Source organism: Colletotrichum tamarilloi (assembly GCF_030869305.1).
Source record: "Colletotrichum tamarilloi strain Tom-12 chromosome Unknown Scaffold_3.1, whole genome shotgun sequence".
Lineage (NCBI taxonomy): Eukaryota > Fungi > Ascomycota > Sordariomycetes > Glomerellales > Glomerellaceae > Colletotrichum > Colletotrichum tamarilloi.
Genome location: NW_026849386.1, coordinates 446,775 through 472,688, shown reverse-complemented (window position 1 = coordinate 472,688; position 25,914 = coordinate 446,775). Strand labels below are relative to the sequence as shown.

At 52.3% G+C, this 25,914-nt stretch overlaps 4 protein-coding genes across 4 annotated transcripts; 3 read left to right on the top strand and 1 right to left on the bottom strand.

Moving 5' to 3' along the window:
* Positions 1-66: 66 nt before the first annotated feature.
* On the top strand, positions 67-2,403 carry CTAM01_01329 (uncharacterized protein; the record flags this gene model as incomplete). Its single annotated transcript, XM_060517371.1, has 4 exons — positions 67-755; positions 886-1,965; positions 2,027-2,207; positions 2,266-2,403. 4 exons carry the CDS (start codon positions 67-69, stop codon positions 2,401-2,403), a joined length of 2,088 nt encoding a protein of 695 aa, XP_060387832.1.
* A 1,261-nt stretch (positions 2,404-3,664) lies between these two features.
* CTAM01_01328 (kelch domain-containing protein) lies at positions 3,665-6,065 on the bottom strand (the record flags this gene model as incomplete). Its single annotated transcript, XM_060517370.1, has 3 exons — positions 3,665-4,583; positions 4,639-5,572; positions 5,633-6,065. The coding sequence occupies 3 exons, from the start codon at positions 6,063-6,065 to the stop codon at positions 3,665-3,667; spliced, it is 2,286 nt and encodes a 761-aa protein (XP_060387831.1).
* A 1,030-nt stretch (positions 6,066-7,095) lies between these two features.
* CTAM01_01327 (WD repeat domain-containing protein) lies at positions 7,096-8,957 on the top strand (the record flags this gene model as incomplete). The annotated part of the gene is made up of 2 exons (XM_060517369.1): positions 7,096-8,779; positions 8,836-8,957. The coding sequence occupies 2 exons, from the start codon at positions 7,096-7,098 to the stop codon at positions 8,955-8,957; spliced, it is 1,806 nt and encodes a 601-aa protein (XP_060387830.1).
* Positions 8,958-10,104: 1,147 nt separating this feature from the next.
* CTAM01_01326 (transcription factor IIA) lies at positions 10,105-11,235 on the top strand (the record flags this gene model as incomplete). The annotated part of the gene is made up of 1 exon (XM_060517368.1): positions 10,105-11,235. One exon carries the CDS (start codon positions 10,105-10,107, stop codon positions 11,233-11,235), a length of 1,131 nt encoding a protein of 376 aa, XP_060387829.1.
* Positions 11,236-25,914: the final 14,679 nt, after the last annotated feature.

The following is a 25,914-nucleotide window of genomic DNA, read 5'->3' as shown; positions in this document are numbered from 1 at the left end:
CGAGAAACGTTCTGGGAGCCACGGATCCCCTGCCTAACCCCAATACAACGTCTACTTCCAGCTGACATGAGGAGCGCCCTTCGCTGGTTCAACCCAACAAGTACCGAGGACCCAAGGGACCCGTCGACCCGGTCCACCGCCGCCGCCGCCCACAACAGCGAACCCAGGCGCACGCCCAGCAGAAGTGACTGCGCCAGCGCCGATAATATTAGTTATCGTGCGTCGGCTTCCTCTTTCACCACTACAACACCACCACCTTCTGCCTCCGACAACATCTTCGCCTCTCCTTCACCAGGCTCTTCCAACTCGTCATCCCGCACTCCAAACTCTCCCTCATCGCAGCCCCTCACACCCACCGACCCCTTTGACGTTCGTGATTCCCGCGCAGGCCTCTGGTCCACCAAGCCAATTACCATTGCTACACCCACAAGCACGAGGGACCCTTCATCCACCTCCCCCTCAGGCCCCGCAAAGTCCAGCTTCGACAGAAACCCCTTTGCTCTCCCCGACGAGCTCCTCGACTTTGCTCCCATCCCAACCAAGAGTATCGATATGACCACTGGCCCAGCCATGGATTCGGCCATGGGTCGGAGTCGCCAGGACTCCTTTGTCAGCGCTGGTCCTAAGCCAATTTCTATGGCCAACCCCAACCGCGACCATGTCAACCGCCAGAGACGAGAGAGTCTCGCTGGCAGCCTCATGGGTGCTGGCGCGAGCTGGGGAGGAATGTCATTCGGCAGCTTTATTCGCGATGAGTATGTTCCCGCCTTCCTTCCTAGCCTCCTACAGTTATTTGCGTTACATCCATGCTTCGGTGGCGACCATTGGCATGTCATCAGTCGCAGCAATGCTCGTGCGAGAATTACCGCTAACCGGTTCTACTAGCATCGCCATGGCAGGCACGTCACCGTTCGCACACCAAGCCTCGCCATCCTTCCACTCCGGTTCCTATTTGCCCAAGCTTGAGGCGAGTTTCATGAAGGACTTCACTTGTTGCGGTTTGAACTTGCCGAACCTTCACGATTTGTTACAGCATTATGAAGAGTCGCACACCCAACCCAGTCCAAACACTGCGCGCAATGCGCCCTTTTCTTCCCAATTCGCCGCGATACCCACACAGCCCTCATCCAGGGCCAGCAGCGCAAGACCACAGACTCAGCAACAAAACACCACTTCAATGTCACAGCTTGGTCAACCAAGCCGTCCAGGTTCCAACCTTGGCGGAGGCATGGGAGGTTTGGGGATGCAGCTTGGTCAGCAAAACATGGCAGGACAGCAGCATGCACAAATGTCGCAGTTCGACGAGATGGATGCTGTCGGTGACATGGAGATGGATGATGCTTTGGGAACCATGGAGATGGACGATAGCCAGAGAACCATGTCACAGACTCGGCAAATGTTCGGCCAGCAACAGCGACCTCAGTTGCACGTCAACGCCTCGGGTCTCACTCAAGGACTGCGGACATCCCAGCCACCAACGCCTGCAGCTGCCAGCTTTGGGCTGCAGCACAACCCCACAGTATCATCTGTGAACACCCCGACGCTTACTACCCAGCAAACGCCACAGCAACAGCGCCCCAACAATGGTTTCCAGAACTCCCCGATGCAGCCCATGGACGATATGGACGATATGGACGACGACTTACCAGGCATGCCTATGGGTGGCAACATGGATCTTAACGGATCCAACTTTGGGGACGTGAGCTTTGGAAACTCTGCTTCCGAGTTCTGCATCAATGATCCTGGCAAACACCTGTTCAGCCCTGGAGGTGCTCTCACCAACCAGCAACGGGCCATTCAGGCACATCTCATTGGAATGGGTTTCGATCCTAGCCAGCCCAACAGTGCGGCGAACAAGGCTTTGATCCAAAAGTTTGGCGCAATGATGATTCCGGAGGAACACAAGCCTTTCAAATGCCCCGTCATCGGCTGCGAAAAGGCGTACAAGAACCAGAACGGTCTCAAGTAAGTGTCCACATCCCGGCTGGTGTGTGTATGACAGGTGGCTAATCAGGGTCCAAATTAGGTACCACAAGACACACGGGCACCAGACGCAACAGCTACACGAGAACGGTGATGGCACTTTCTCTATCGTCAATCCTGAAACTAGCACTCCTTACCCCGGTACTTTGGGTATGGAAAAGGAGAAGCCTTTCTCCTGCGACGTCTGCGGAAAGCGCTACAAGAACCTCAACGGTCTCAAATACGTGAGTCTATACTTGATGTTAGCAGTAAACGGAATGCGGTGACTGACAAAATGAACAGCACAAGGGACACTCCGCACCTTGCAATCCCGATTTCAAGTTCTTAGCCGCAGGGCTCAACAATCTCGCTAGCCTGCCGGGTCTTATGGAGAATTCGATGACCAACCTGCCTGGAATCGGCGAAGACCAGATGATGTAAGGGGTCAATCCGTCCGACGATTTCACCACACCCCATTCAAATGACTTCGAGGCATCGCTGAGGTCACTGGGAACCGTACAGCACCCTGACCTCGGCCTCGGAATCACGACTAAATATCTCGGCTATGCGGTTGGTTTGCGGCATACGGAGCGGCGTTTGAATGCTTTTGCGGGCGGTTTTCAGGTCGATTGTCAGGTCGATCGAGTCTGGTCCCCATTTTATACCCTCATAGACTTACAAGTAACGCTTGCGATTCTTCGACCACGATACAACTCCTTTCTAGATTAATACAAGCCTCGGCAGCTTCGGTCGAGGTTAGACGGCTTTGAGGCCATCAGAGCAGGCCGGCTATGTTTGGTTTCTTTTGGTTTCTCCGCTTGTTTAGTTTTCTTTGTTGGTACTCGGCCGCCTGTTCAGGTTTGCTTTACCATTCGTTTTCACTGCTTTGGGAGCAGGAGCGTGGTGAAGCTGGTTTCACGTCACGGGATGGGTCCAATCCTTTCCACGGATCGCGGGACTTCCGGAGAGGAAATTAGGATGCTTAGGGGGGGATGGAGAGGGAATGCGGCAATGATGGTCTGGAAAAGTCTTTGTATGAGCTTGGAGGCAATGAGTTGGAAGAAGAAAAGCAGACGAGTGAGGGCTGGATTGACTTTAGGGCTATTGAATAGTCTCTTGTCACCTTTTTATTTTTTCGCTTTCTCGAGTCTCTTTTCAAAAGAATCTTCTCTCGCCACATGCGAGGGATTTACGCTTGATTTACAGAGTGTAGGCGTTGTAGTAGGGCACGGTTGGGAAAAGTTTACTCATGATTTTTATTTTTATTCATTTTTCTTGCCTGCTTCTTGGACAATCTCCCAAAATATAGACTGAACGAATGTATTGACCGAACAATTTGCCTAAAAATCTCGCGAGCAGAAAAGTAACAAGAAGCTTTGTGTGATTGTGTTTGTGGGATATCAATGTCTACCAGACAGCAACTCCAGCACGATTTGAGTAAAGAAACGAAAAAAACCAGAGCCAAGTCGCTCTATGACCAACACCGTACCATGCCGAAAACCATTGGCCACCACATAAGACATTTCTTCGTTACTTGCGAAAACCATAAAAGGTGAGGTGAGATTGTGCAAGCCAGCCAGTTTGCACCATAACCATGTTCACGTTATTGAGGACATCTTGCTAGTCCCTTCCTAAACATGATTCGCCTCAGCAAATCGAGGTGGTGTATCAAGCCGCGCCTGGATGAATGACAAGAACACATTCAGCTCATCTCCATGCCGTCTTCGTCGTCGGCTTCACTGTCAAGTAGTTGCGTGTGGTTGCTGCTCACGCTCTCCTTTCGACTGACGACAGAACATCCATCTCCAAACCGGGAACCTGCCAACCCGCCGACATATTCCAGTTCATCGCCGCCGACGACGCGGCCCTCCATGTCGATTTCCTGAGAGAGTTCAACAAGCGCCGACCTTGGCAGACGAAGGAACCCTTGGGTCCGTACGATACGACCCCAGTGTGTGAGACAGAACTGTGCAGCCCGCTTGCGGAGCCACTCTTCGTTCGCAAGTCCAGCACAGTGCCATATGACGCAGGCATGGTCAACGTCGAGTTCTTTGGAGAGTCGGTTCACGCACAAAAGCCTCAGATGCGGAATGCCGTAAATGTTGGACATGACGAGAAGCCCAGCTACGTCAGACAAATCAGTAGTGGCACCACTCTCGTTGACAGACGTTCCATGTATGCTGTCCGTGTACAGGTAATAAAGAAAAGCCTTGACCACGGAGTATGGCTCAGGGATATGCATCTTCTTTGTGTGGAATTCCGCCATCTGGGAGTTGTATAACCGGGCGAAGTGTGGCCAACGAGCCTGAAGAATGAGCTTGTGGACGTGGATTGGTTGGGATGTAGGGGCGTCAGGTGCGAGCCAATTTTGGCCTGCAGACGCGTCTGTGACACGAGACATCATGTCGTCGTCTTCGTAGTCGCCTTCCAAGGCCGTGACGATGAAGTCAGTGCCGCTGCCGCTCTCTGGAGGATGATCAAAGAGTTTTGCCAAGTCAGCCCCGAGCCCTTTTGAGGGTTGGTCGACTACTCGCGTTGTCGGCCTTGATTCTATACGTGGCTCAGGCGAAAAGTTGTTTCCTAAGAAGCCGTATCTACGAAGATCGATCTCCATTATGTCGCTACGAGTGACGAGTCAGAAATGTCCTTGTTTAATGGTTAGTTGGGATTACTCACCTCAGGTATTCCTCGAACCCGTTGGGGCCCAAGTCCGAAGCGACAGGGTCAGTAGGACATCCGAGCAGCCATGCCTTAGTTCCGTCTTCGTTCATGGTACAGTAGTGCCATCGGTAGCCCGATTTGAAAATTTCGCGACCTTCAGCTAGCTTTTGCCATCGCAAGGTTCCCAAGTCCAGTGCTGATAAGGAACACTCCTTGGAAGTGATAGTTGCGGCCGGTGTAACAAAGTCAAGTAGCGTGCCCGATGAGTACACGTGGAAGTGTATGCCAGACCCCTGCGAGGGTATGTTGGGTCCGGAAATGAACTTCAGAGAAGAGATTGTTCCTGGGGCCATGGGTGAAAAGGTCTTGAGCTGAAAAGAAGGTGGGTTGACTTGTTGAGTCCGCGAGTTGGCGGCATACCCTGAAGAGCCTACTGCAGGTGGTGGATGTGCCATAGAATAAGGTTGTCTTGGCGATCCAACAGCACGGCTGGTGCCAGTTTGACGATCGTAAATCCCGACGTGAGGTGCAGAATCAAAAGCCGGACTACCCTTGAGATCGAGCCACCAGAGGTCGCCAATCTTGTCCATGTCCTCAGACAATCCGCCAAAAACCCATACTCTGTCTCCATAAATGTAGGCAGAGTGATCGAATCGACCTACGAAACGCCAGGAGCGGGACCAAGTGAAGGTCTTGAGATCGAGATAGCAGATATCGTCAAGCACGTAGTTGTCGTGACCAGTTATGCCTCCAACGATGAAAAGTTTATCTTCGTGCAGCACCGCTGCGTGTCTTGCTCGACCCTTAGGCACAGGACCAGTTACTGAAGGTTGTGTCCAGTGCGCGGTTTTCAGATCAAAAATGATCAAGTCGGAGAGATAGGTCCGGTGCTCGTTTTCGCCGCCAAAGACCAGAAGTTTGTCACCTTGGTATAGAGTGGCAGTATGACCTTGATTTTGTTAGATCATGGCGGTGAATGAAGCCGCGCTCCGTGATCAAGACGACTTACCCATTCTTACGCCGGGAATATCGCCGTAGTTGTCAACCAAACTCCACTGGTGACTGACCAAATCCAGCTTGAGGACATGGTTGTAGACTTCGTCGGTGTACTGATCGAAGCCTCCGAAAGCGTAGATATGGTTGTTGCCACAATATGTGACCGAGGCGTTGACAAGGCAAGCTGGTCGCTGGCCCAAGGTCCTTGTTACCCTTGGACGATAGCCATCGAGGGTACCTCTACTCTTGATAGGAGAGTTGGGCATGATGTAGGTGTTGTTGCTTGACGCTGCTGAACCCGGAATTTGGTCCATCGGAGAAGGTGAAGGTTGCGTGGATGTGTTCGAGGGCTGGTTGGGTGTCGATAGGGCCTGAGCTGCCGGCCCACCGAAGAGGGATTGGGCCAAGGCCCCAGGAGTTGCTGGTGATGGCTGAGGCTGGGCCATGATGGGCAGCGAAGGTAGGGTGAATGCTAACAAATCATCTCAATCGTATGCAAGGTCGCGAAAATGGTGCTGGCTACGGCGTGTAGTTGGCTGAACAGCGTGGGGACGAAGGAGTTGCGGCAGGAGCGGGCGATACTTTTCTATCGAGTGCAAGTTCAAACAGAGGGACGGCAAGCGACAGTGAGATGGGATGGGATGGGATGTCGTCGCACACCGAAGACTGGAGGTGGAGATTCGCAATGTTCCTGCATAGGTTGACAACCCAGGCCTCTTAATTAGGGAATCACGGGCCACCCTCCTGTCTCCAGCCTGCGTCTCTGTCGTGGCAACTGCAGACGGGCTGTGTGCAGGGGACCGGGAGGCTGCGCTTCGTTCATTGGCTTGCCCGATTTTCGGCGGTTGCGCCCGACTCGCAACGGAAACCACGTGACTCTAATCGCTCCTCTACCTTACGTCAGCAAGCGAGCAATGAACAGTGACCGGTTACCTAAGTAAGGTAGGCAGTTTCCATGGCAGAGAAGTTCGACGGTGCAACGTCAGAAAGCCCCACCCATGTCAATCTGGCAACGCCGCAACGCTGGTCCAAGCGTCGTTGCCCGGCCGCGATGATGGTGGGGCACAAAGTAAATAAAAGATGATGAGAGCTCCTGTCCAGCTTCAAGCTTTCTTCTCTCTATACCAAACCTCTTCACTCCCGCTATCCTCTACTACCTTGTATCTGCTCTCCTGCGCTTTCGAGCTGGGTCAAGCCTCTCAACCAAAGCCTTTTCACAAGAAAAATCAAGTCCTCTAGATCTCATCGCTGTCCACAGCCATTTGGTCGCCCACCCGACTTCGAGCCTTTCTTGTGGCGGCACTACTTCGAATATCGAGCACAACGACAGAATACTAACAGAACACACCAAACATCCAGGAATCTTTTGATAGAGTCTCTTGGAGCTCTCATCACCTCTTCCCTCGGTGCGCCAGGTTGCACCCGTTGGAAATTTACAATTCGTTTCATCACGATACCCCACATACACTACTCAAAATGGCCACTGCATCAGTATCCACTCCCATCAAGTCCCACAAGGGTCTCTTTTCTTCCCGCACCGCCGGCGGTCGCATGCCTCTCACACCTTCGCCCCGTCAGCATTCCACCTCCGTCTCGGTGAACCTGAACTCTTCCCCCTTCACCCCTGAGAAGCAGTCTGGCAGCGACGCCTACCGCGCATCAGGCAAGTCAACCTATGGTGGCAACCTCACTGCCCACTTGGCTAGATCCACCACCACCAAGTCGTCTCACCGCGACTCTCCCAAGTCCAACATTGCCAGGGGCGTTTCAACTCCTCGCAGAGCTCTCGAGCTTGGCCTGTCCGATTTCACTTTGACCAGCTCGGGAACTTCCAAGACACCTTCCAGCGCCAAGTCCAAGAAGACCTCTCACAGGCAAAAGACCAGCAAGACGACTGTCAACTATGGTGGTGACCGCTTCATCCCCAACCGTAGCGCAAGCTCTGCTATTTCCAATGCCGGCAGCAGCAAGCTCGACCGACCCGACAAGCGCTCAAAGGCCAGCGTGAGCGAAGCATCCAACGTGCTTTCATCCGCAACAGAGGATGCCATTGCTGCCCTCGAGGGTCTCAACATTGAGGACGAGGAGCCATCCACGTACTCTCGTCCTTCTCCCAACACCGTTGCGTACCAAGATTCTCTCGCAAGCGCTTGCGGAGTCAGCCTCAACACTCGCATCCTGCAATTCAAGCCTGCGCCCCCCGAATCTTCCAAGCCTATCGACCTCCGCCAGCAGTACAACCGCCCTCTCAAGCCTGCGAGCGCCACATCAGCCCAATTCCGCCGTCGCGTTGCCACTGCCCCTGAGCGTGTTCTCGATGCTCCTGGTCTGATTGACGACTATTACCTCAACCTTCTCGACTGGAGCTCCGGTAACCAGGTTGCCATCGGCCTTGAACGCAACGTCTACGTCTGGTCCGCTGACGAGGGAAGCGTCAGCTGTCTCCTCGAGACAAGCCCCGACACGTACGTCAGCAGTGTTAAGTGGTCTGGCGACGGTGCGTACGTCGGCGTTGGTCTTGGCACCGGTGAGGTTCAGATCTGGGACGTAGCCGAGGCCCAGAAGGTCCGTAGCATGTTCGGTCACGATACCCGGGTCGGTGTTATGGGCTGGAACAAGCACCTTCTGTCCACTGGAGCTCGCAGCGGACTGGTCTTCAACCACGATGTCCGCATTGCGGAGCACAAGGTTGCAGAGCTGGTCTCTCATACTTCAGAAGTCTGCGGTCTGGAGTGGCGCTCGGATGGCGCACAACTGGCCACTGGAGGCAACGACAACCTCGTCTCTATCTGGGACGCCCGCTCGCTCTCTGTGCCCAAGTTTACAAAGACCAATCACAAGGCTGCTGTCAAGGCCCTTGCGTGGTGCCCCTGGAACATGAACCTTCTGGCTACGGGTGGTGGCTCTTATGATCGCCACATCCACTTCTGGAACTCCACTTCTGGTGCTCGCGTCAACAGCATCGACACTGGCTCCCAGGTCACCAGCCTGCGATGGAGTCCTCACTACCGTGAGATCGTCAGCTCTAGCGGCTTCCCCGACAACTCCCTGAGCATCTGGAGCTACCCCACGTTGGTTCGCAACGTCGAGATCCCTGCACACGAGAGCAGAGTCTTGCACAGCTGCCTCAGCCCTGACGGTCAGATGCTTGCTACCGCAGGTGAGTCCTGGAATTATGAAACTTAACAATGACAACTGCTAACTACTATCGCTTAGCTGCCGATGAGAGTCTGAAGTTCTGGAAGGTCTTCGAGAAGAAGGCCGGTGCCAGTGCCGGTGTTGGCAGCAGCACATCTTCGGCCAAGGCAGACATGGTCAAGCAGATGACCATCCGGTAAACGGTCCACCATCGACCAAGCCTGGCGAATGTCGGTCAAACGACGTCAATAAATGTAGGTATATCTCCTCTGGCATTTGTCGGTCATGGATTCCTGGCGGTTGGGGTCATCTTCAGCGAGGAGTTTGGTTTTATTGCATCCGACTCTACGTGGCACGAAAGGGCTTCTCCACGGGAAACGAAATTGCTTGGTCATGAGTAACGACAGAAGATATCATTCATTGCTGTTTAGCATGGGACAGATTTGTAATGCTTGTTTTTGCGAAGGAATGCATCGTCAGGGACGTGCTGTAGTATTAAAGAAGACGGCCGTGGTTAAGTGACAAGGACCGCTCTTGCAATGAAGAAAACCTGGTTTTTAACTTCTTCTCGTGTCAATACTTTGATTCCGTCTGTTGACGACCATATTTGCTCAATATTCCATTGTTCCTGAGGTGTGCAGCAAGTTAAGTTTCTTTGACCAGAGTTGCTTGTCGAAGACCTGAGGTGCGGCTTACACCCCGCATTCCGACTTCAATCCACTTCTCAGGTGGCTTATCGGGTTAATTAAGGCCTTATCAGTTCCTGCGGGAAGTGTGGATCCTTCAGCGATCATCGCGCGGGCAGTTTGCGGGCAGTTTGCAGTTGGCAGGTGCCTGAGTTCAGCCTTCCCTCCGTGCGGCTGCCGCCTAAGCTTACTAATAGGCGAGCGCCTGCTTCGAGCCTCAAAACGAAACCCACCGAACAAAGGCAATCTTGACCCGTACACATTACCAAGCGAAAAACAGGGCCCAGCCAGACACCCTGCCTACATCTAAATTCCCCGATAGCAACCAGCGAGACCTCTTCAGCAATCGATTGCATATTTGCCGTTACCGATTTTACACAGGCGCATGCCATTTTGGGCAGCGAGAAGTGGCGGACTAAGCAGGCGGTTCCCCATCGACAACCCAAGAGCTACCTTGTGAAGGCGGACTTCGATTGGATACTCTCGACCATTTCTGCGACTTCGTTTCTCAACTAAGTCTAACAGTCAGGAAGGAGGGACCAGGTTGGAGAAGGCGCGACCACAAGATTCGCACATCCGTCTCGCCGGTACCGAAGCTTGACACTACTTTCTTCGACAAACACATAGTTGACGACAACAACGACGACCAACAAACGCCACCATGTCTAACAACGCGGTGGGTAACGTCTACTCACAGATCATCGATGAGGTGATAAATTCTTCTCGGGTCGATTTCGAGGAGGGTGGTGTTGATGAGAGCGTGCTCGAAGAGTTGAAGAAGGGATGGCAGGAAAAACTCACTCAACTCGAGGTCGCGGCGTTTCCATGGGACCCCGTTAAGGAAGCTCCAGCTCCTCCTGCACCACCTCCGACTACGGCCGCACCCCCGCCTGCGGCTCCATACTCTCAGGCCCAGCTCAGTCCGCAACTCCCAGTACCTGGTCTACCTCTGCCTGGCGGAAACCCGGCTCAACAGGCCAGTAACATGCCTGTAAAGGAGGAGCCTTACATCAAGCCGGAGCCTGGCATGCAGAATGTGCCGATGCCGCCATCTCAACAAGATAGCGCTGGACTTGCAGCTTACCGAGCCGCTCAACATGTGCGCGGTCAGTTTGGCGAGAAAGGCGCCGCCTCCATGAACGCCATACAAGCCTCGGCGACCAACAGGCCTGCCAACCAACCGCCTCTGCCCCAGATGCCCGGCCAGCCTCAGCAGCAGCAGCAACAGCAGTATCGCCCAGGAGTTCCTCAACAGGGTCAGCCTCAGCAGCGTCCACCTAGCAATGGTCAGCCAGGTGTGAATCCCTCGCAGACCGACGGTGCTGGTGACGACTTCGACTTTGAAGGTGTTCTGCTCCAACGCAACCCTGATGGGTCTCAACGCGAGATTGGACGTGTTGATATTGATCGCATGATCCACGCGCGGATTGCTGCCAATGCCAAGAGCATGGAGGGCGGCGGCTTGATGCTGCCTCTTAAGGAAGCCACGAGGCATTCGTCGGCTGCCACGGCGCGATCCAAGGGCAAGGAACATGGTGGAATTGCCGGTTACGATGGTTATGATGATGACGAAGTTGACGAAGACGCAATCAACTCAGATCTTGACGACCCTGATGAAGACAAGGATGACGACGAGGTCGACGATGAGGGTCTTGGGCATATCATGCTCTGCATGTACGACAAGGTCCAGCGCGTCAAGAACAAGTGGAAGTGCGTCCTCAAGGATGGTGTTCTCACCGTCAACGGCAAGGAGTACGTCTTCCACAAGGCCACTGGCGAGTACGAGTGGTAAAGAACCCGACGCGCTTTGCACGACGAATCGACGCTTTTCAGTCCTGTGAGGATTGGAGTTTTTCCAATTCTATCACTACCACTTCATTGCCTACCCAATTTCGATCTTGTAGACTAGCAGAAGGCAGAGGCTAAAGATCAGCCACACGCCCAGAAATTCAGCATCGTTCAATTTGATTTTTTCTATCTTTCGGGATGACTGTCGACGCTCAATTCCTAGTGCAATGCCTCGGAAACCGTTTGCGATGCAATGAGATTGGCTTCGCAGTATGGTCTCTGTCTCCCACTACCATCAGGGAGCCAGACCTGTTGCCCATACACACTGCAGCCCATCGCGTCTCAAAGGCACATGCGTCTCGAAGTGCGAAGGCATGCTCTGGAAAACGATGGCCATGCTATGTTCCCGGAGGCCTACGGGACCGAGAGCTTGGGGAAGTTTGACCGAGGATGGGTTTCTACAGGAGGAAAAGGTCAGCAGGAAGACTCGCTCCAGTCAAGCAAATAGAGAAGACGGATCAGAGCAAATTGGGTTTTCTCCTCTACGCCGTCGGTCTCGGTGGGAATGCAGCAGACCCCTTTCTTTCATTGCACGACAAAAGACAATCAACAAAATGAAATTCAAACCCCCCAAAAAAGAAAAGAAAAAAACGTGTACAACAGCAAGCAATCATGAAGTCGTTTCTGATTTCTTTAGAATAGAATCTGCTACCACGGAATATGCTCGTTCCCTAAATATCTATCGGCCCGCTACTCGGTCTTAATGTGTTCAAAGTGAAATGTCCCAATATCAGTCGACTTGATCCTTTGTGAAACGTACCTTGCCGTCTTGTCTTAACCTGACGATGTACTCCCATGACTATATTACCCACGGCCTCAACCCCATTCACCCTCACCCTACACTCACCCCTTACACCTCGTGCCCTCTCACATGAGTGACATCTATACAAGCATGTAAAAACTTCGGCAGTGTGCCGTGCCGTCTTTGGAATCAAATCAAACCAGACCTGATGAAATTTGTTTCTCTCTCTCTCTACTCCGTACTCGCCTTGATGTCTCTGTTTCAAACTCTAACTTGCCCTTGCGGCGGCTTCTTCCTTTCCAAAACAACTCCCTCCTCCTGTGATGGCGTTTTGACAAGATGCCATGGGTGAGTGAGACAGGAGAGAGGCACAGAGGTGATCGAAGTGCAAACGTGTGATCGATACTGCCCCCGGTGTCAGCCACGTCGGCGGGGTACCAAGCTAGCCAGCCAGCAAGCCAGCCAGCAAGCCAGCCATTTTAGGTGATGTCTGTGATGCCGGTCTAGCCCGCTCGATCCGTCCCGTGGAGCGAGGTTCACATTCCTTGTGGCGGGGAGTTAAAGCCTCTTGCGTGCTCTATCTCGCACTTGCGGATGGGGGCGGTCAGGTCTATCCTCTGCTGGACATGTCCCTCGGTCTCAGTCTCATTTTCACACAGCCTGAAATCTTCGGTGGCCTCCTCCTCCGGCACAAATTATCCAGAGGTGTCTCCAGATGGCAGATTTGCCGCACATCATCGATGCGTGTGTGGTTGGTCACCAACATCAACTCAGCATGGCTAGATATTATAGACTTCAAAGCAAAAGAAGATAGGAGGAGGAGGGGGTGCTTCGAGCCATTCGCCTCCAGGTGCCTGTTCATTAAGTAGGAGACATGGATTAACGGTGCGAGCAGGGCTGAAAACTGAGGCTCACAGTATCTGAGCCAAAGACCCAAGGAACAGACCCCAAGATGTGGTGCTTGAGTATCTGAAAGGGTACGTAGAGTGTTTTACAGGGGTGATATTGAAGGTGTTCTCTCGTCTAGATGACTGATCCCAAGTAGATCTCTTTTAGCCCCAAGCTTGAATCCTCCGATTCAAGCATCGAACCCAGATAAAGTGCCTCCCTTCCGCGTTGAAAGCACACCGAAACACCGAACCACCGGTTCGTTCCATGAACACCCCACTCTACAGACTACCAGCAGAGGGACAGCGGTTCATAGCAAACGCAAACGCCACACAAGTTATCCTTAATAGGCGGGCCCCCGGGACCCGGGAGTCGGCTTCCGCCGCGCTCCCGACAGGAGCACGATCGACTCGATTCGTACCTACAATGCTCCATGGCGATATGGTTCGTCCTCGGGAGTGATGACCTCACAAAACCTCCAGCTCGCGTCCCTCGGCTCGGCTATCCAAGGGAGTCGAGCCCAGGGGCCCATGGGGCAGCCAGATTGCCATGGGCAGACAATCGATCTCATCGGCCACAGGACATTGGAAAACCTACGTATCCGTAGAGCCTGGGCCAGATTAACCCGAGGGATAGAGAGTGAAGTGAACCATGGCTCAAGGTGGCCGGTATTCCGCTTTCCGATGAAAGGGAAAAGTTTGGTTCTTCACCACGAACAGTACAACCTCGCAATGTACGTTGCGCCAAAAGAGGGATAGGGGTAATCCGGGAGCAAATCGCGTCTACCCATCTCGGCTTTATTCCGACTCGGTGGATACCGACCAAGTACCGACGTTGCATTCTGCCAAAAAAAAAAAAAGGTACTGGCAAAACCGTAAGACTGAAAAAAACTCGAATGGCAAGTCCGTAGAGCTGTGACTTTGCAGTGTATCCATCCGTAGTTCCGGGCACCTGCGGATAGAATATAGCAAAGACCGCATACCTTAGGGCCCGTCAATCGTCAACGAACGGCTCCTCGGGCTTGAGCACCGAGCAATCACCGGAGAGCCCATCATGGGACCCTTGAAGGTGATGACCTCTCCAAAACCCGGCCTATGGGTTGATGGGGCCAATGGAGCAGCGGCGAGCATAATCTGATGGGATCGTCAGCAAGCAGCCCTTCAAAAGGCATCCACCTGTATGTGACCCTCACCGTAGCCGCGTGTTTACTCAAGCGCTCTGCCCTGTGTTACAGGAGGAAATGCTCGTCACTGCTGTCCTCCTTTAACGAAGCTGCGATGGATATTCGTGCAAACCCCCGTGATCTTGTGCAGCGGGGTTTCGTTTAGATTGCATGACCGTTTGAGGTTCGCTTCATCAACGGAAATCCCTTGGAGAGGTGTGGATAGTGGAATGGCCCATGGAGCCACCGATCGTCGAGTTCTTCTCGTCGAGGTCCACTGGCGATTTTCACGTCCGGCCTCTTGAGCCCCGCCGTTCCCAATTACTCAATCGGAAATGTGTAGCATGCATCGACAGACTATGTACTCCGTATGAAGAAGGCTCTAGGTGATACGTATAGGCCACTATCGGTGAGTGCACTTCGCATGCGAGCCTCAAACACGTGTACACACGCCGTGGTACGGCCCGTTGAGGGTCCTCGATGCGCATACAGCGCACCAAGACCGGCCAGGGCATCCGTACTCCGACATGTCACGACAGGCATGGTTCCACTTTCGACAAATGGGCGACACGCCTGGTTTGTTTGTGATGTATTCCTTCGTGCTTGATTATTATAGAAGTGGAAACCAAGTTGTACCAAGGGCGCTTAAAATTCGCTTTGGATTATTGTTGCTCATCCTTCTTCCATCAACCAGGGAATAGCCATAGCTATTTTGAGACGCCTACCGACGCGTCGAATGGTTGGTGGTCTGATACCACAGCTATACCACAGCTCGTCATCGTTGGACAGCTTTGGGATCCGTGACGAATGATTCTCGGCCAGCCTCAAAGGAGCCGGTAGAGGGCTTTTTGAATTTTGGCCAGGTATTGAGCTTCACACCAGTCAGTCGCTACTCCATCCTGTCTCGATATGGCTTACTAGTCGGTGATCTGTTTGGTTGAGTTGGTTAGCTAATTGCAGAACAGTGTAGAGCCGCATCGTTAACGTGGACGCCGAAATTAATTTCACAGCGCTTCCACCAATAGGCCGATATACCTTCCGAAGTAAACATTCGTAAGGTAGTCGTTGTCAATATATACAATATCACCCCATCAAAGGCTTCCACAGTCTGCTGCCAAATACGTTGTAGCCCTCTTGGCAAGCATTGTCCTCAACCGTCACCGAGTATGGAAACGTCTTTTGAGATGAGATGAGATGATGTAACAATGCTGACTGGTGAACAAACAAAGTCACGTCAACGACCAATTGAGAAACGCACCTTGTGCTAGTTATTCTCGAAAGACTAGAGGACAGGGCGTGCTGGCGCAGAACCTGGACCCGAGAGCTCGGAACCGCTATTGCAGGATGGCGTCTGGGATCGCATTCCCTGCCGGCCAGCTTCGCTCGGGAATTTTGTTGTTCGTTGTTTCTCGCACCAGCTTCGGTTTGCTACTAGAAAGAGAAGGAGTATGATTGGAGGGAGCGGCTGTGACTCCGGCCCATAGCCGGGCTGTGATAGATTGCCGCTGGACTGTGCTGCGGTCCTGTTGATTGTCTTGCCAGGTCACACTTGCGCTGTCTGCGTGATCATCATGCCGCAGATTGCAATCGTATTCGGTGCCATTGTGAACACAGGTAAACTGACCTGTGGCCCCCCCGGTTACCTGACCTGACCAAGGAAAAGGGACGTGACCTGAGCGCTCTTCTGATTGGCCCGTGGAAAATAAGTGGGTCCAGCTGACCTAATTCTAAAGTAATCTCAAAGTAATTTAGAACTAATTCAGAATTAATTTAGAACTACTTCTAAATTATAACTTAAATATAACAAAATATACTTATTTTAATATAAAAAAATATTTTTTTAAATATATTATACTAATTAAAATATTTAATAATTTATTTAAATATACGAATTTAAGTTTTTAATTTTTTAAAAATATATTTAAAATAAGTTTAAAGTTTATTTAGAACTAGTTTAGAAGTTATTTAGAATTAGTTTAGAATTAATTCTAAAATGATTTTTTATTAATTTTAATATTTAATAGTAATTTTATATTTTAATTTTAGTTTTTATAATAGTACTTTTTTTTTAAAAATATTAAAATATATATCTATAACTAATTTAATTAAAAATAAAATTTTAATATTAAAAATTACTTATATTATATTAATTTAATATAAAACTAATTTAGAATCGATTTCGAATCGATTCTGAATTACTTTTAGATCACCTACGGAGTGGCACGGGCCACACTCACGTGAAAATGTGGGGTGGTCAGCTAACACCCCCCCCCCCCCCCCCACAGGTCAGTTTACCTGTGTTCACGTGCCATTTGGGTGTCGTTAAGTGACGGGTGGTTCACCGCATTGAGGACGGAGTATCGACCAGGCAAGGATCTAGGATGCACATTGTGAGGCGATCAGCTCAGCCTGTTCTCCAACAGAAATTCGATGTTTGCGCCTTTGCGCCGACGTTGGCGGCGCAGCAGATCGCCTATCCTCTTGACGCATTGTGATCGGCAGGCAAGATTCAACGGCGGTACCCAGCCATAGCCGCCCTGCGAGTCCTGACCGCTGCTGTGATAGCATGGGATCAAGTGAAAGGGAGCCAACTTGATGTAACCTCGCTGAACCTGTCCTAGAAGCTCCGGTGAACAGCACCCTGGTTTTCAGTCCTCTGTCTCCAAGATGTGCAGCGGTGGTCGCCACTAGAACCTCAGGAATGTTGCCCTGCTGCCTGCACGCCACTTGTATGACAAGATCCGGCTATCCGTTGATGACAACCTACGTCAAACCTGGCTTGGTTGAAGACTGAAGCACGCCGGATTGCGCAGGTAATCTGGACAAACCATTCTCTTTTGGCGCATCAACTGCCGAAAACCTGACCCAGACTGCCCATCAGGGTTGAACCATGCCAAGTTGATTTGGAGTACATTGACTTGCGCCATCCTATAGGGAAAGATGGAAAGATTCAGGTGCGTTGGGTGACCAGTCCCCGAGGCCCGTTAGTCTAGGTAGTGTGGCAGGGGTTGAGTACATACATAGAAATAGGCAATCAATCCATTTGCTTGTCTGGATGGGTCAAAAAATTGCCAATAAGCAACCCCTTGTTGCCGTTATGCAGCGACCTAGCAAAGACTGGGATGCCCGCCGAACCCCGTTGGATGCTCGACTGCTGCGCGTCAACACCGATGCCTGCCTGGCTCGTCAAACGATGTAACCAACGTCTATCTGTACGGAGTATGGCTGGACGATATCCGAATGCTTTCCGAATACAGTAGAACAACAGCGCGGATATGCGGTAGCTCCGACTCCAACTGTTTGCATCCCTCCATGGCAAATGGTACTCTGTAGGACCGCCAGAAGCATTCGCCCCGTTTGCTTGACAGAGACGTCGGTGCAGATAACTTGTTCGCAGAGAAATGGCGGCCGCCTCATGGCACTACAGTGCACTATCGTCCTGAGCTCCAGGCGATCGTTATACCGCCTTTGGCTTTGAACTATTCGCCTCATTGTCGAGCCATGATCAAGCTCTGGCCTCTGGCTGACAACTACGAGTAACTTCAGATGAATTCCGCGTGCGGGGAAGACTCGGGTGACTCGAGCTCGAGCGAGTTAAATTTTGACCGTCGTGTCTAGACGCTAGGCCCTCCAGGCGACCAGAAGTTGGTTGCAAAAGTCCCTCCATATCACCGATCATGTTCGATTAAGGTTTGGCGCCGTCCATACCACCTGAGGTCTAGAGACTAGTTGATACCTCAGTCACCAGGCAGAGGGTGCTTTCTTACATTGATCATTCCATTGCTCTGGTACCGGCTGGTCTTCGTCATGTTCCGGTTGAGCGAGATTTACTGTGATGCGCGCGCGTGTGTGTGTATGGTGTGTGAGCAAATGCACCCTGCTCTGGCTCAGGGCAAGGATTCGCCAACCCGGCAAATTGGAACACGACAAGATAGGAGATGCTTGGAATTCTCGCAGCGTGTCGTCCGCGGAGGCTCGGCTTCGCACACAGGCCCACTCGTCTTCCTTTCGTTGTTCTTCCCGCCCAGACTGTGAGGTTGTGACTCAGTTGACAGGCTTCCGCAGTCGTGGCTGACGCCGGGGTGAGTAGCGGGCAAATGCAGAACCAGAGTGTCGGGTCGTTAGTCCCAGGGGTCAAGGGTCGAGAAGCGTCATCACCGCTGCCAGCTCATCTAACCCCGACATCAGCCTCAGACATTACCACGGACCCCGGGATGTTTTGGTATGCAGCCCCGAACAGAAGCGGGAAAGTCGTGGAACCGAGCCAGCAACGACCAATCACCCAGCTAGGACCAAGACACAGCCCATCCATCGTCTCGGTCCAACACGACCATGCTGGAAAGAATCGCGAGTCCAATTTCGACTGCTAAGGACTTGGGCAGGCGTGCCACTGATTCTCTCATTGACCAGTGACTGTAACCATTCGGTGTGAGCCCAGGTAGGCGGCTCGAACGCCTCCACGCTTTTCCGGGCTGGGACCTCGCGGGACAAAGATTGCAGGGAACCCTTCTGGAGAGTACTTGTGCTAAAGGCGAACAGACAAAGGTGGCCAGGGTAGCTCCTCGACCGCCCCCATCTCCTGGAAATAACACCGCTGGTGCCGATCGGTCCCAGGCTATTGGAACCGTGGCTTCGGATGATTCGTACCCCTTGGACATGGGACCTCGACACCCAGGGATCGCGTCGGCCGCTGCAAAAGTGCACTGTGATTCGTTTATTCGCACTCGACTCCGTCTGATTAGCCTAGGAAGACTACATAGTAAGGCCATTCCAAGGCCCCTGTCAACGATTCTTGTGGTGCCGTTTCAAGGAGGTTGGTAACATGCGCTGAAAATGGATCAAGACCCGTTTGCCGCTGTAGGCGGGGTTTAATGGCTGCTTGGTACCGTACAGGTGTGCCCAGGCTCCTGGGACCACATCTTGGACGTGTTGGGCACAAGAGGTGTCTCTAATGCCCAGGGATTTGCATCCGTATCTGTGAGGTAAAGGGCAATTAGCGCCACGCGAATACATGGCCGTGATATGGCCGTGGCCGTGAAGGAGTGGTATGCTGCCAGTGGCACCTTTGATGCAAGGCCTCGTTGGTCCGGCGGTGTCGTTCTATTCATTGAGAGCCACGGCGATACACATATTCTTAGTCTCTCGAGTCAACGGATCCCTTTCCCATGTATGTAGAAACCGTCTGAGAACTCTCGTTTCTCGTGGTACGCACGACGGGAGCTCTCGTTCCAGAGTGAAACAAAAGGGTGGACGATGAGTGAGGGGGCCGCAGATAAGATCCAGTCCTTTGGTTCCGAAAGCCATGTGCTCATTGCAGGCTGGGATACAAGCAGGCATCGTGCCCCGGTCTGCACTGGTCGTCAGCCTAGTATTCAATTGGCTAACATCAGCAGCCTACCACTTTACACCGCTTTGCTGCAGGCCAAAGCTAGTTATTCGGATACGTGCTCGAATCCCGGAACTATCTTCAAGAGAGAACCATTACTGCGGCTGGTGTGTCTCTGACAGCTCATGACGAATTGGACCACTGGAAGCTGTCTTGAGAAGGTCGTGTTTTGGTCAAGTTCTGCCTCCAGGCATGTGCTGTCATGATGGATCAAGTAATGCTTTCGCGGTAAAGGCGCAAGATAGTTCTCCTCCCATTTACTGCGGTACGTAATGCGAGGTTGCGAACAAGGTGGTGTAAGACTCCTTGCAGGATTCGTCCGCGTTCCGGAAAAGTTGTTGCCAGCTTGGGCGAGGTAAGGGGGTGGAAGTTCCGAGAAGCTGGGTGCCACGACGTCATCCCTGCAAATCCAGGAAACGGTATGCACACGACGGTGTGGAACGTGGACATTGTAAGGATTTGGTAGATATCATTAAAAGCTCCGTGGACAGGGCCGTTACAGTAATCTGTACCATGTCAGGGACGCCATCCCTAGCCAGGACGAATGGGACTTGTGTAATGCTGGGTACCAAGCAGGCTGGCCACCGTGTGCGCAATTGAGGTTTCTCAGGACACTTACTTGTCGTGCTTGTTAAGGGGACCGCATTCCGGATGGCAGTACGCACCGTGTGGGAAGAATTATCGTAATAATTCCCCACCGCCAATACTGACGCTATAGTTGGAGACCTCATGGTAGAGGTGGACTTTGCCCGGGTTGTTGACATTCCTGGCTGCTTCCTGCGACAAGCTGTGCAAAAGTACGGCCCATTTCCTGGTCGCCGTCTTTTGTCTTAAGGTGTTCGACCTGTACTCAAGCATATGTCTGAGCGGACTCCGCGAAGAGCTAAGCATATGGGCTTCTGAACATATTTAGGCGGTGGCTGTCGAGAGGAGATCTGGTGGATCCTTGTGTCATTTATTGGCTCGGTATTCGTGAGGATATCGTGGTCTCAGAATGGACGGCGTATGGTCTGGTTGTTGACTTGCCGCAGCGTCATTTTTTGGGCTCGATCTGGGCAGGTGACCTGGACACGATTGTGCCACCCTTCCATTAACTTTCTTGGAGAAATACCTACTGTGAGAGTCTGCGATGTTGAACATGGAGGTGACAGCCCAAGACAATCAATCAAGGCCACTGTGTAAACATATAGCATCGCGAGATATTGCTGTAATACGTACCCTTTTACCATGCATCTCCGGAAGCATTCCGTCTTGTGTCGGAGAACTCGAGAAGGAGTATTCAGCGAGCATGTCTCGAACCTTAAGACAAGTAGAGTGGATGCAACACAGCCTTGTACCCTGGATCAGTTGATAAATGGGCTGTTAGATCCGCGGATTGTTGGCAGTAGAGTCTCTTGCGGCTAGGCATGCAGAGTGAGAAGTTGGGTTGGGTGCGGGTAATGGGGCAGAGCTGGTCGACTGAATGATGGATATGCTAGACGCATCGTCACCCAGGGGATGTTGTTCATGGGAATACAAAAATTGAAGTCAAGCATGAAAACCAAAGGGGAAATTCTTGGTGATAAAGGTATCTGATGCAAAGAGATGCAAGCATTGCTAAATGAGCAAGTACGTATCCAAGCCGAATTACCATTGGCAGCAACGGTAGAGGTCGAGAAAGGAAAGAATGACGGAGAGGAAGCAGGCACTCAGAGGACGTCCACGTAGAAACGGGGCAAGTACTACTACCCCAGGTAACGTCCCAGTTCATGACCGCCCGCTCCGAGCAATGCTTGTGCTTTCTTAGAAGGGAAACCACAGTGAACCAGGTGAAGACATGATAAAGATGGCCCTAGTAAGCAGCAGATTGGAAAAGAGGAGACTTTGAGGTTGTCCATCCCATTTTCCAGCGTTTATCCGAAAGAGTCGGTAAGGTACGCCAAGTTGCTTGACACGCTTGACACTGACACTGACAGGCGTGGAAGTACGGATCCAATACCTAGGTGCGAGCCTATACTTACAGAAACAGTCCTGTGCCCAGCGCCGGCCCGCTTATAGCTTCGCACAGAGTGCATCTGCTTTACTGCACATTCATTGCCCATGAGACCCATGAGACCCATGCGACCCATGCGACCATGACAGAATGCTCAACTCGTTGAACCGAATCCATTTTGTTTCACCGAATCAGGATCGAGCGGAGGAAGGCGCGATGAAAATGGGGGCGCGGGAAGAGACACAAGGGGCCCGTAGGTGGGGGGCCAAGGGCCAAGGGGGCTTCCCCCCTCAAGATGGCTTGCAGGGTATATTTCCAAAATGTGGCCGGGGTGAAGCGGGAACAAGGCTTCCTCCATGGCTCCCAACTGTTTCTACACCGTGGAACCCCGGCCAGCACAACCTGGCTTTTGCAAGGGATCACCAAGACACAGTGGACGGGCACTAAGACCAAGCGCCGTGCAAAGCTGTTGCTGGCAGCCCGTGGCTTGTCGTCGAGGCCGCAAGCCTTGGGAACGCTGTTGGACGCCACTGGGGAGAAGAGCAGGATGATATGACTTTACGTCTCTGAGCTGCTCATTACGGAGTACCTTAGGAACAGGAGGTATTTGGGTCTGTACGAGTGGAAAAGTGCCAATACGTGATCTCGGTTGACTGGACGAAGCCCCGACCAGCTTGGAATGAGGTGGTCGAGCATCTCAGGTATGGACCCTACCTTGAAGTACCTAAGATATCCGTCTTTAGATACGTACCCCGAACTGGGGGAGGTTTTCGACACATGGAGTCTGGCCTTTGATGCAAATCGAAAACCAGATTGCCAGGTCGCACACGATGCTTGCTTGCCTTGATGATCCTGTCTGCCTGGCTACCCATACAGATACCCAGTACGGATAGGTCCAGCACTAGTGTATGGAGTACGTTGTGGGTAATGGGTAATGGGTGAAGGAACATGAGGGTGGGAATCTGAAATGGGCGGGCGGATACTGACCCCCTGACTCTCTCCACCAAACCTGCCCTACTGGTAGACGTACAGTAGCGCCGCAGTCCAGGTAGTAAAACACAAAGAGGGAGGCTGGACGGGCGAAACAGACGCCTGGTTGAGAGTCGAGGCATCGGGTTGGGGAATGGACGCGGCTGGGGTAGTTGGGCTTGGTCTCAGGTCGAATCAGTCGAAGACTCGACCTTATGCTCTTTGTCACGGGAGCATTGAGCCCGGGAATGAAGATGAGCGAGAGAAGACAAAAATAAATGTTGAAAAGAAAAGAGTTGGAACAGCGTTTGGTCATGCGGAGTAGCCACCGCCGCATCTCTCACTTGTAGGTACTCACCTCAGCAAGCAGTGGTGTGTGGCGCAGAGTCAGAGTGCAGTTGAAGACGCTCTTCCAGTGACGCTGATTGCCGTACGCTAGAGCCATTTTGGCAAGGCAGGTCTATCGCAGGCTATGCCGACTTGGTCCAAGTTGAATCTGCCCACCCATGTACAGATATTGAACATGTACTTTGAGATACGTACTGTTTCTTTGTGTTGGACTAGGGTTGCGAAAAGCTAAGTATAGGTAGGGCAGGAAACTTGAGGGGCATGTTACGGAACGGAAGGAAAGATGGGTAATGGCAACGTGGGATGGGAAGAGGAGAGACCGGGAGTGAGAGCAGAAGAAAGAACAGAGTCGGTGAAGAGCACGAAAGAAGGGTAGAGGCAGTGAGACACACAACTCAAGGCAACGCTTGAAAGTGAACTAAGCCATGAAACCCCGAGGGTTGTTGACAACTTGGTAGTTATTGACCGCAGTAGAAGAGGTAGAAAAGTCGACAGGACACAAAGAGACTAGGTAGTTGACAGTCGTCAGTCGTCAGTACCTTAGTCAGTCAAAGTCTGTAAGGTTGGGAATCCGTACCTTACCTTAGGTACCTTAGGCAAGATGAAGAGGCGGAGTGAACAAGAAGATTTAGAGGAAAGAGAGACTTAAACATTGGAGCTGAGTACAAGGTATGGAAGATACTTTAGGACGGGATGATCCAGAAGGAGGGTTCCAAGTTTTCCTCTCGCACCTTCCGTGCTTCCACATCGTGTGTGCTACCTTCCTCCATCACCCGCCACCTCTTTCCCCTTTATTTTCCATCGCCTTCGTTGGAGCACAGACCCCAACGCCTCGCCTTCCTTGACTTGTCTTCGTTCACCTAACCTCCTTACCTGACATCCATCTCATAATCCTCCGCCTTACCTCACCTCGCTTTCTCAACCAATTGAGCCTGCATACCGCGTGGTACAGACAGACTACCTCACATCGAACTTGCCGTTTCTGAAAAGTTGCGGTCCATCAGGCGCTTTGTCTTGCATTCCCATCTCCCGCTGCAAGTCGTCTTCTGCCAGCTTGATTTTGCTCCCTCTAGTCACCTATCACGGCGCTGAATATCTGTGCAACACCCCGGCTAGCTGAGGAACACGGACTCGGTTTGCATTCCTCGCACACCTGACCTACGGAGTACGGATACCTTGCCCATCTTCGAGCTGGTCCGAACTGGCTTCTCGATATCTTCTTCATCTACTATATTACGCGGAGGCCCTGCTCAGGGTTAAGATTGCTTTCAAGGTAGGAGACAAGCCCCCTTTCCGCATTTTCCGTGCTTTTATCCAAGTGTCATGATCCATGGCGGGCTGGGATTGGAAGAGCCTGGGGTGCTTTTCTCAAGGGAAAAAGTGACATGGTGAAATGGAGACAGATGGAGTGGGACGAGTGGAAAGCTAGGCCTTTCGATGGGCGACGAACCACGAACAGACCAACGACAATGACACGGGCAAGGCTCTGGAAGTCCGCAGAAGAAACTGACCCTGGAAGCGCAATTACACCAGCCCGCTGTCCGTCAGCGTTTTCCCGCCTTCACGTTACAAGTCATCATCTCCAGTTATAGGTCCCGTCCCAGCTCCAGCTCCAGCTCCATCACATCGGGCGTCCTCAAGTTTCCAGGCAGGGGTGGCATCAACCCAAAATCCCACAGCAACCATGGGAACTGCATGCGCCAGCACCAGCGCCAGGAACAGGGAGGGGCAGAACACACTTGCGCGAGGACAAGGAGAGAGGTGTCTGTGGAAAAGGCAGAAACAGAAGAAGAAGATGACGATGAAGAAACCCACTAATTCTACTTAACAGCGGACGATCCCCCGAGCTACGGGAAGCGGAGAGCAAACTCTAGTCCACGATTACCTTGCGACATTCCTCTTCTCAAGAGCCGATATTCAATAGCATCCGGCAGCCTAGCCTTCAATCCGAAAGTCCCTGCTCTGTCTGCAATTCACACCTCTCCCACCCACAGACCTCAAAGAAAGCGTCGTAGGCGCCGCCACCGTTTGTCCGCCGGTCCACCCACTCTAAAGCTAGACTTGCTTGACGCGACTCCCCCACCAACAAGTACTTGTCGACGTTGACTTTCAAAGCCTTCAGATACCCGCGTTGACCTTGCATACGGATACTACAATTACACCTCACACTTGCCGGTGCACGTACACACGCATACACACACGCCACCACTTGTTCTCTAGAAATGTTCTAGGGCCAAAGCACAGAAAGACAAGCACCAACACCCGGGACTTCCAGCGAGCCAGCTAGCCATAACTAGGAGACACTAACAGAGAAGCTGTCTTTCTCTCCATCTGCATCACTCCGTTCTCGCTTGTTCACTTGATCTAGTCCAGTCCAGGGTCCCCCTCACAACGTCGTGGAGAGACGTAAAGGCACATCTGCCGCAGTACGATTGTAGCCCACACGACCGGCTATTTGTACCTCACCCACCGTGGTTTACCACCTTTCCTCGTCGTCAGGTCACCTAGTCAGGAGTTCCTTGCTTGCTCCAGCGGTTCTGCCCTCTATACAACTACAGAGAAGAGCGAGCATCCCTACCTCCCTTGCCTTTCTGCTGGATTACATATTCCCTTTCTTTTACTCCATACATCCCATCCCATCAGATCGCTGCTGCTGCTCCCGCTCCCGCCCGACGCCAAAACGAACCCGACCTGACCCAATCTGCCCAACAGAGGCTTGAAGCTCGTCTCGCCCGTGTCGACTTGCATCACATCTCGTCACCCTGTAGCGTCCTCGCCCACGACCACAACCAGAACCACACTTCGAAACCTCAGCCCTCGGCCTTCGATCTGCGCCTTGACCGCGAATCTTGGCCAATTTTACCGCCCTATTATCAGTGTCCTTGCATCTCAAGTTGGCTGGACAGCTTCAGCCATCGCCTCGACCTCTTCTCATTTTGGCTAGGTTTATCACGTCGTTTACCTTATAATTTCCAGGTCGGCCCATCTCATCGCCAAGATATCGACGCAGAAAGTCGAGGTCGCTCTGAAACTCCAACCCCAACCCAGCCCGACCCAACCAACGGCTTCTCGCCTTCTGCGACGCCTCTCGTCGTTTCGCAACCTATCGATTTCCTGGCCAATCTGCACACGACGAGAAAGACGCCGAATACCGCA